The 11,024-nt window shown below is 42.5% G+C and overlaps 1 protein-coding gene across 4 annotated transcripts in view; it reads left to right on the top strand.

Annotated features, from left to right (window-relative positions):
* The window catches only part of fhip1aa (FHF complex subunit HOOK interacting protein 1Aa), a 29,397-nt gene extending 18,845 nt beyond the window's left edge, over positions 1-10,552 (top strand). For all 4 annotated transcript variants that reach the window (XM_084931670.1, XM_084931668.1, XM_084931671.1 and 1 more), the window contains 10 exons: positions 1,024-1,704; positions 3,255-3,413; positions 3,542-3,628; positions 4,194-4,361; positions 4,611-4,690; positions 4,878-5,080; positions 6,359-7,363; positions 7,459-7,637; positions 7,789-7,909; positions 8,578-10,552. In XM_084931670.1, coding sequence (XP_084787796.1) covers positions 1,024-1,704; positions 3,255-3,413; positions 3,542-3,628; positions 4,194-4,361; positions 4,611-4,690; positions 4,878-5,080; positions 6,359-7,363; positions 7,459-7,637; positions 7,789-7,909; positions 8,578-8,777 — 2,883 coding nt within the window. In that variant the 3' untranslated portion in view covers positions 8,778-10,552. The remainder of the gene's footprint in view (positions 1-1,023; positions 1,705-3,254; positions 3,414-3,541; positions 3,629-4,193; positions 4,362-4,610; positions 4,691-4,877; positions 5,081-6,358; positions 7,364-7,458; positions 7,638-7,788; positions 7,910-8,577) is intronic.
* The last annotated feature ends 472 nt before the right edge of the window (positions 10,553-11,024 follow it).

Below are 11,024 nucleotides of genomic sequence, written 5' to 3' on the forward strand. Positions count from 1 at the left end.
AGCCATGCCCAGTTATCTCATACACAGACTGTTATTGTCATGGCAGCAGCGTCAGCTTGGGGACACTGGCTCCATTATTGTGACACTGGTTTCTACACAGCAGACACACACACACACGGGAGGGACTGGATACACAAAGGACTGTATTATTCTGTGCAACCAAAGTGAGTTTATTCATACAGTGCTGCTTGTCTCCACTCCACTTCTGTTGAAACTGAACCTGTCAGGAATAAGGAAGTGATTGTACCTATTTGTATTGCATACAGTCCCACTTCCAAAAAAGTTGGGACACTGTGTAAAGTGTAAATAAGAACAGAATGCAATGATTTGCAAATCTCACAAACCCATATTTTATTCCCATAAGAACATAGAAAACATCTGAGAAGTTTAAACTGAGGCAATTTAGTATTTCATTTAAAAAAATTACACAGTTTCCCCCACAAAGTAGGGTCTGTTTGTCTGTTAGCAATCCAGCATGTGTGGTTTTCAAGATATAATTTTAAAAATTTTGTGTAACAGTAGATACTTTGGTGAAAATCAGGTCAATGTTGCACCAAATGTGGATAATCAGTTAAACTTTATGTGACAAACATTTTTTTTCTTTAAACTTGGTGACATGAGTACCTAGGCTGGCTAAACGTTTGACCTTCATTTTTAGGACTCAAGGTGAAAGTTGACGTTGGAAATATTTTTTTAGAAACCAAATGGAGTAATAGATCATCTGAAAGGGCATAGACTAAGGTGTACAATACACCATTTATTTTTAGCAATATAACGCCCTGCAACATCGCAATGATGCCTTAACAGGCTGGCATCGTATTGTAATAAAAGCATCATAAAATGCCAACATTTCAGATCTAACCTCTTATACCACAGAGGTTAGATCAAATATAACAGGAGTTTATCCGTATGACAGACACTTTCTTGGGTGACGTAAAAGTCTAAGATCTCATATCATCTGTATTCTATTTCTGCATGGACAATTAAAAACTAGTGTGCTTTTCCTCTTCTCTTGTACTGTAGGTAGTGAAGATCCTTGAAAAGCATGATCCCCTGCGCAGCAGCTCCGCCCTGTCCTCCCTCAGTGTTATCAACCTCACCGCCGGCTCTAGCGGCAGCTCTCGTTTCGGCCCCATCCCTGGAGACGAGGCAAGCGCGGTGCAGAATTATGTGGAGCACATGCTGTTCCTGTTGATGGAGGAGGAGAGCGGTCAGGCCGGAGCCATGGGCCCCATCCTGGAGTTTGTGGTGATGGAGAACGTGATGGAGCGTCTGTTTGTGTGGAGCCTCCGTCGAGAGTTCACCGACGACATGAAGCTGGAGCAGCTGAAAATGTACGAGATGCTGGTGGGCCAGGCGCACCAGCCTCTGCTGCACCACAAGCCCATCCTGCGGCCTCTCATGATGCTGCTGTCCTCCTGTTCGAGCACCACTGCGCCTGCGGTCGAAGCCGAGCTGGTGTTGCTGCTCAACCAGCTGTGCTACGTCCTGGCGAAGGACCCTTCAATTCTGGAGCTGTTTTTCCACACGAGCGAGGATCAGGGAGCCACCAACTTCCTCATCTTCTCCCTGCTTATCCCTTTTATTCACAGAGAGGGCACGGTGGGCCAGCAAGCCAGAGATGCCTTACTGCTCATCATGTCTTTGTCTGCTGAGAATGAGCGAGTGGCCAAACACATCGCAGAGAACACCTTCTTCTGTCCGGTCAGTCCCAAATGGAAGCTCAGCGGCTCACTTTCCGTAAAATTCAAAAGGAATCGTTTTGTCCTAAATACTAAATAATCCCACTCAAGCACTAACATTGGCATCATTGTTCCCTGACATTTCTGTGTCTGGGTGTCATAATTAGTCAGAGAGCAGATGGTGATTAATTCATGGGCTCACTTAAAAAAGCAAAAAAAAAAAAAACCCAAAACAAGGGTAAATAAAAATCTGGCACCAAATGTGTGGCATTTATAAGATTTCAGCACAGCTGCAAGCTAATCCCATGTAAATAACGTTATTTATTCACGGCTGCAGACAGTGCTTTCAAAATGAGGTTTGAATGCAGACAGAATTTAATTGGTTCCACTGGTGTCTACAAGAAGGGCACAGCGGAATAATGCTGCAGAGGAACGTGTATGATACTACAATACTAATAATGCCACTCATCTTACACTTTAATTTGGTTGCGCTGGTATAGCCTGTGTTGCATTTGTAAAGCAGTTCTTGGTACTTACAATGCAGGCATGCCCAGATCATCAAGTTAAAGACCCCTGGGCACAAATATGCGATGGGCACGCGCCAACTTGATTTGATGATTATAAGTTTTTTGCTTCTTAAGTAATTAGACAGATCATATGGGAATGTGTGCCTGTGGAGAGCAGGGTACCTTACACTGTGCCCATGATATATGTTTTTATGATCAAAAAAAGTTTAAGAGAATCAAAATCTGGTATTATTTTTTCTTTTTTTTTTATTTGGTGCTTGGGTGGGCCCTCAACTGTGTCTGAGGCCTGTGGACATATGCCCAGAATGCCTGGATAATCTGGCCCAGAACACAAGGATTTCAAAATAAGATGGAATCTTATTTTGAAATTAAAGCATTAGTCACGACGCATCTCAAATACTGCTAAAGGTCTCCGAGCTGAGCTGATCCATAGGAGGCATAAATCCATCTGTATGCTGTGCAAGGAGAAAGCAGCAGGCTGATATGTAGACTGCTGCATCGCTTGTATTTGCTTTACAAGTTACAAAGCAGAGGCCAAGAAGTGATTTACACCAGTGTTTTAGCTTTGTAGTAAAACACAGTAATAAATCTGTTGAAGCTTAAGGTAAAACTGACAGCAGAGGAGGTGTGTGTGTGTGTGTCTGTGTGTGTCTGTGTGTGTGTGTGTGTCTGCATCTGCTATATGGTACACTACCTCATTAATGTTTAATGAAGTTTATAACATTCTCTCTGTAATCAATTTATGGCAGATGATTTTTAATAGACTTCTTATATTACATGATGCATGTATGTGCAGCACAGTGTGCTTTTTCCTATGTTCAGGTAAATGGGCCGTTATAATGTAGCTGTACTTACCTCATGCATGAGAGTAATGGGAATGTCATTATTTTAAACAATTTGTCTCAATGATTCAATTAAAGAAAATGAATTACTCAAAGTTAAAAGTAAATTATACTTAGAACCACAAATTTGAATTATATTTTGGTTCTGGAGGAAACTTTATATGAACGGTGCATAGATTAAATATAAAAACCTCGTTTGGCAGGTGCTGGCCACAGGGTTGAGCGGCCTGTATTCATCTCTGCCCACCAAGTTGGAGGTCCCCAATGAAGAGTGGCACTGCCTGCACAAAGAGGACTGGCTTCAGATGCCATCACTCATCCAGTTTCTCAACTCACTGGAATTCTGCAACGCTGTTATTCAGGTGAAGACGTGAGCCGCACGATAAATGCTCTGCCTCATGAAAAATGTATTCACGTGTGATAAATGGCTGCAACCTCCTGCCTGGCTACACGCTTGACTGACATGCTCCTTGATATTGACTGCTCCCAGGTGGCCCACCCTGATATCAGAGACCAGCTGGTTAGTTACATCTACAATGGATTCCTTGTGCCTGTCCTTGCACCAGCACTCCACAAGGTTAGCAGTAGCACAATTTCTCTTCACCTGGGTAAAAGGAAGTACTTTCTGCTGTTTCATTTCCCAATTACAGAAAGCGGTTATTCTGCAGGACGACGCGGTGTGTCAACAAAAACATACAAGCATAAATACTCCAAAAATGACTCATATTTCTTCCCCTCTAACCAAGAAATTAATTGAGCTGATAGATATCACTGTCACTGTCATCCATTAAATATGAGCTTGGCATCAGAAAATCCATTAACTGGGCTCTGTCTAAAGGTAAAAAGGACACTAGTTAGGTTAAACTATCAAGAGAGAGTTGGAAGAAAGTGTAAGACGACCCATATTCTAGGCTATTTAATGTATAGTCAAGGACATCATATTTAATTCTATATAATGCAATGATTTGTTTAGTTCTTTTATAATGAGGCAATACCGCACGCAATAATTAAAATACCTAATTTCCCTCGCTTAAATGAATCCTTAATTCAGTACTGCTACAATACAGAATCAGGTTTTAATATTTGATCATTTATTGTGGCACTCACACAATCTCTGCTGACTGATTCCTGCGTGTGTACAGGTGACCCTAGAGGAGGTGATGACCACCACAGCTTACCTGGACCTCTTCCTGCGAAGTGTAACCGAGCCAGCACTGCTGCAGACCTTCCTCTCCTTCATCCTCCTCCACCGTCACGAGAACGTCCATATCTTGGATACTCTAGTCAGCCGCATCAACACACCTTTCCAGGTAACCCAGCACACAGCTAAGGGAACGAGTTTTGCCATGCAGCACATAGAGCATGGCTCAGGTTTAATAAGCCAGGAACAGGTTTTACAAATGGTCCCAGATGCTCTTTCTACTGTTACAGGAAACATGTGATTGTTTAACCAGTTCTCCTATATTGCGAAATTTATTGTGCAAATATCTTCAGGACTGAATACATTAGTGTTTAAAATTTGCTCTGTTGTGTCTCTCTGACTTGATTAAACTCTACAGTTGGGGATTGTGTCCTTGGCACTCTTCCGCACTCTCATTGGTTTATACTGTGAAGATGTGATGCTGCAGCTCGTATTAAGGTGAGCGGCCCACACGCTGACACGTCCCACTCGTGGTAACATGCTGCATCTAATTGCTTTACAGCACGATGAGCTTTTACTCTCAACCTCCCGCTGTTACCATCTGCCCGCTGTCCCCTCCTCACCATTCTCTGCCTACAGCCACACGTTGGCTTTCTTGACATCTCCCTCTCATATGCCTCCCCAGGTACCTGATCCCCTGTAATCACATGATGCTGAGTCAGAGACGTGTAGTGAGGGAGCGGGACTGCTATTCGGCCTCAGCAGCGAAAATCCTGGCGTTAACGCCATCCTGCTGTTCTCCCGATCGCAGCCCGCCGCCACTCCGGCAGCTGGACTCCATTCTGTTTTCCAAGGGCGGAGAGACTCCCGACAATTCGGGAAACACAGGTAACAAATAGAACAATCGAGTATTACTTTTGCCGGGGTTTTTTTGTGTTTTTAGTAAAATGTATGGCCACAGTGACTTTGGTATGATGAAGTCTTTCGTCCAGCATGTTTACCGCCTTCCTGAAGCCTTAATTTTTAATTATGCATTAACTACACTGCAGTTAATTCTGCGTTTTCAGGCGGTTGAATAAGTTGGTTGTGTTGCTTTTTGGTACAGACACATATTTCCAAACATCAAATGATGATCTGCTTCAAGGGAGAAGCTCTTCGCCTCCTGCTGCGCCAGACATTTGATTGTTGTTTAGGCGGTCTGTTATCTGTTGTTGCTCCGTTTTATTTTAATTAATTATTTAATTTTTATGTTTTTTTACTGATCCAAGCTAAACCTAGGGAAGTTCATGCAGTGCACTGCAGGGAACATCTGTGATTGGCTCATGCAGGCAGATCATCACACAGCGATTTGCTTTTGCTTGCTGTTTAATATTAAGAAAATCCAATCAACTGCTCAGCCCTAACCTGATGGTGTAAAACAGTTCGTTTCTATTTGAAAAGCTTGATTCTTTTTGCTTAATATGTTAAAATGCACACTGGTAACTGTATTTCACGTTACAGAACAAAAATAATAAATTAACTGTTAACACCTTTTCTTTTCCCAAGGAAAGATTAATAGACAGTGTCTGTTGTCATGGCAACAACAAACTTTAAAGACATGTAATACCTTAAAAATTATTAAATGCTCTCGGATCCTTCTACATATGTTATATTCCTGAGAGACATGGATAATAAGTATCCATATCTGTCAATACCCAAGTAGAAAAGCATGGTCAAGTGCTCCAGTTATTCCAGTTGGTTAGTTAGTCTAACTGGCTGAATAATGGGCTCAAATCAACTCACTCAGTCAGGTAACTGAAACGTTGGATATTATAACCTAATAACATGTCAGAAAATTTGGCATAAATGGTGAAAAAACTAGGAACTAAAATGAAAATGGGATAATTTATTAATGGAACGTTTCCCAAATCTGTTCAGACATATGGCGCACTGTAAGGTGTAGATCTGCATTTAATTGGGAGACCAACATGTAACGGGGCTGATTGTGAGCATTTTATCAAATAGAGAGATCTCCCGCTGTTTCGATGCATTACATCACTTTACCCCCTGTAGTTACATGTCAAACTCATTAGTTGTGCTCTGTGTGAGTGCTGTGCTGAGGCCCTGCACACCAGCTTTTATCAACAGTTCTTATCTGTTTTTTCTTTCTTTCTTTTTTTAAATCAGAGGAAGAAATGAGTTTCTCTGAAGAAAATGATGGCTCAGGAAACTCCTGCACCATCGGGTCAGAAATCTACCTGGATGTCAGTTATCTTCATTATCTCTACGACGCCCGTCTGAGCATCAGCAGCTGCATACGTGCCTGCCGGGTGTGGTCAGCCCCGTATGATGGCGAGGACCCACCTCCTGAGAAATACCAGCCGGGCGTCCTCGAAGAGCCGGGGCTAACGAGTCGGCACCCCCAGATCGCTCTCAAGAAAGCTCAACATCCCTTTGCATCGCAAGCAGGATCCTGCGTGCCGCCGGGTACAGACCCACTTCCCGTCAACCAGCTGGAGCTGGAGTGGGATGACAGTTACGACGCGTGCCCCGTGCAGACCGCCGATGCTCCGGCAGAGAGCAGACCTCCCCAGCCGCCTCCTGCTGAGCCCCCGAAGCACATCCAGGAGATGAGGAGAACAGCACGAATGTTGGTTAAAGGCTCATACATCGAGGAGAACGACTTCCAGGATGACGTCATGGTGTACGATCTCATCGCAAAGAAAGACTCCGGCGATGTCGAGCGCACCAATAAACCCAGTAGCTCGCAAACGGAAGAAACCAAGCCAGGCTCAGCTGACGTTCCCCTCAAAAATGGGCTCAATCTAACACTTCCAAGCTCTGCGATGGTTGATAATAGCAGGAATAGCTTGGACGCAAAGGCTAATGGTCAGACGGATTGCAACGCCAACCTCCAAAACACGACTGCTGTAGCGTTGGGTGACGATCTCTTGGCTCAGTATGAGGAGCTCATTCGCACTTTGGACTCCGAAGCAGGTGGAAAACAGGTCAAAGCTGACAGAGAGGTGAAGAAGCCCATCACACCTGTGGAGGTGGTGGAGGAGGACGAGATGGATTTCGCCTCCTTCTCTGCTGAAACGCCAGAGCCAGAGAAACTGCATTCACCATTTGGGACAATCAACAGGTTTCGCAGCGGGAGTGCGACTAAAAACCATTCACTACCTTTTACAGGTGAGCTGATGAATATCTTAGCTCTGTAGGAGTCTCATCATTTGTTCAAAAATGAATTTGGAAAGAATTTTTATTTTGAACCTCCTTCCCTGCAGGTCCATTCATCAGCGTGCTTTTATCTCGTCTGGAGAACATGCTATCCAACTCGCTTCATGTCAACCTGTTGCTGACGGGTATCTTGGCCCAGTTAGCTGCTTACCCTCAGCCTCTGCTGCGCTCCTTCCTCCTCAACACCAACTTGGTTTTTCAGCCGACTGTTCGCTCTCTTTACCAGGTAACCCCTCAAGTTTTGAGGTCTTAGTTGGGGGATTTGGAAATACTTGGCACTTTTAGTTTTAAGTCGATTGTCTTTATTTGAGCCTTAATCATATCACCTCTGTAAATGTCGCACATGCAAATCATGTTGTTTTTGCTTTGTGTTTTAGGTACTAGCCATTGTAAAGAACCAGATAGAGGAGCTGGCTGCCAGCAAGAAGGATTTTACAGAGCTGATCACTGCTGCCCAACACTGGCTAATGGCTCGGGAGCCCTCGTTCATAGAAACAGGTGACAACAGCTCAGATTCTCCTTTTCTGTTTTAGCTCTTATTGAAATCTGCACATGGCTCTATAACAGTATGAAAAATCAAGTATCTATTTATATATCTCTTTGATTATACTGTGAGAACCCATAAGCTGCCCTGCCAGGACTCCCTGTTCTGTGTGCCAGGAATAGTTTGTTTGTAAAAGCTTTCTGGGAAGTATTTTGGTAGATTCCAGATGGTTAGTAAGGCAGATTGCATTAGATTTACTGTTTATTATTCCTGAGCCTTACCAGCATGGTGTTAAATATGGTTCAAGGCAACATCGCCATTCCTGATTGGTTGTTTTTGGGCTCCTGTTTGGTACCAGAATAAATCTAACTGCCTGTGCTGAGTTCTTTAAGTTGTGTATCTTTGGAGTTGAGCTGCTTTCTCTTTCTAGCCCTGAAGCTTTAGCCGGGGTTTTGAACTATATTCCCTGTAGGTTCAGAGCTGAGCAGGCTTGAAAAAGTGTTGTCAGAAGAAAGAAATTTTAAAGGGAATTATTTAGACGAGCAGAGCGTAGTATTTAGAAATCAGGACATGGAAATATGTTTAGAGAATATCTTTGAATCCAGACTTTTGCATGTACAGTATGTCAGCGTATTCACGTGGTTGTTAGTCGGTGCAACTCATTCAATCTTTATCCTCACAGACAAAAGCGGCGGCAGCAGCGGTTCCAACCACCACGAGGGGGGAAGGATCCTAAAGAATTCACCCCCACCAAAACCCAAAGCTATCTCCCTGGAGCGGACCGAGGTCTTCGCTACCGTCCTCTTCACTGAGTTCCTTAAAGAACTGGCTGCAATTGCACAAGAGCACTCCATCTTATCTTACATTCCTATGGAAGAGTAATTGTGTCCCATTAGGCCTCCGTCAAGATTCCAGCCTAACTAGGAAAGATTATAAAAAGAGTCTCTTTTGATATTTATGTCCTTTTTGGGCAGCGCTTGATAGAAACCTTTTTAGATCCAGTGATTTTTATACAACTACTTTTTAAAAATATAGAGTATTTATTTTCCAAGCAAAAGAAAAACTTCATGAACTTTTTAAATGTATTCATTCCACTTCTGGAAAGAATTTGGCAGCCAAGGAGGATTTCTAAACTTTGACCAGTTTGTTGAAGCCTTTCACCAGCCGAAATGTTCATGACTAAGGCTCCAGCTCCACCACTAACCAAAGACTGTAGACATTTAAAGAATTAAAACAGTCATCAGCCCTTATTTGAACCGTCTGGGTCCTGACCTCAACCCGAATGTCTTCTACAACCAGCTCCATCCACAGTACGACATCCGCTGCTCAGTGTGGTACTCGATATTACTCAAGTGGCCTTTCAGAAGTGTTGGGTCTATGGATCACTGCAAGGGGCAGTGCTGGCAACTTCACAGAAACGCACCCAAACTTTGTTCTTATGCAACTGTTGTGACACTTAATCCTTTGGCGAAAATATGTCTTCACGAAGGGGCGTTTCCACAAAATCATCGTGTTAGATTTAGATTTTGTTTCCTTCCCTGTTGATTCATGACAGTACCTCAGGAGATTTTCTTAAACAGCTGTAGGTGAAACGATGCACTAGATTTCCACACTTGTGCGCCTTTCCATATCTGCGAAAAACCGACAAACCAGGTTCAGCAGTGACGTATTTAACTGTCTGCCTTACCTTTATGATGCCTCATAATGTCCATATTGTATGTTCTGGTGACAATCAAGAATAATTAAGTTCAGCATATTTCGTAATGGGATCGGGGTATTTAAGCTCTTTTTTTCTGTTGACATTTTTTTTTCTTGATGAGGTTAGTTGCTTCTTTTTTGTTTGTTTTTAAGCGTGCAGTCCTTCGTCTGCTGAGGGTTTTGTGTTAGCTGTGATCAGTTTGAAATTTCAATCATAGTTCTGCATCTGTTGAAAATCAGTTTGGATTGTGTTGAATTGCCTTTAATTTAGTCTGCACGTGGTTATCAGTGTAAGGAGATGCTATGAGATATACATATATATTTTGTTACAAAGCATGCTTCTTCTGAATGAACCTTCCAACATAGAAATACTTGCAAATTGTTGTCTAAGTTATGATTTCACTTCACAATGTTGCCTGATTTGTGAAGGAGTTAAACAGGAGCAATATGAAACTTTGCAGCATGAGCTGAAAATGTAGGTTTTTTTTGATTGAGCAGAAGAATGTGTGAACTACACCGAGTAGGTCAATGATCTTATCTAGAAGTTGAGCTGAGAAGGTTGGATTTTACTTTTAGGTTTAAATCTGAAACATGAAACTTTGTGTTTCTTTTTAAATTGTTTTATTCCTACTTGATACAAATACGTTTATTTTTTCTTTACAAAACGGCTCAAAATCTACAAGTCAAAGCCATTTTCAGGACCGCTGAATGGGTCTTTATGAATGTTGCAGAGCACTTTATCAGCCTTCTAATACCACAGTGCCACTCACTGTCTAACACCTCTGTGGCACGACTGCAGTTGATCAACCAATTTCAGTAGATTTATCTTCCAAAGACTCATCTGATACGACTCTTGATCTGTTTTGTGTTCAAGATTTAACCAGGCTGCTGTTCACTGTTGTCTCAGATACAAAGGAATGCCTCTGTTAATAATAATAATTAAAAACCTTGAACTTGAAGTGTGTGTGTGTGTGCTGAGTAAACATTTTCCATTTCCAAGCAGTGACTAAGACACGCAGCAAGCACAAGACGAACTGTGCAGGAAAACTAGCAGCTCATAAATATCTGGTCCTAAAATCAAGTAGGGTATGTTTGTCATATTATGACATGATTCAACCACCAGAGGGAGCTCTCAGACTGGGTTCCTTCCTGGATTCTTGAGCTGGCAGGTTTTCTCAGCTCCTCTCAATAAGCCAGCGAATGTCATGTCAGCAGTTTCATCTTCTGCCTCACAAATGACCATAATGGCCAACATAGCAATAGCCAAATGGCACATTAAGTTATATGGAACGAATTAAACTGAATTACACACATTCGCTTTAAGGGAAATAATACTTAAGATCAGCTTTTCAGCCATCCCTGATGGCCATGACTACTAGATTTAAATAAAAGAACTGCACATAAAAGCCACCTTGACTATCTTATTACCAT

This window comes from Perissodus microlepis, chromosome 6 (genome assembly GCF_051167445.1).
Source record: "Perissodus microlepis isolate ML-2025 ecotype Zambia chromosome 6, ASM5116744v1, whole genome shotgun sequence".
In the NCBI taxonomy this organism is placed as follows: domain Eukaryota; kingdom Metazoa; phylum Chordata; class Actinopteri; order Cichliformes; family Cichlidae; genus Perissodus; species Perissodus microlepis.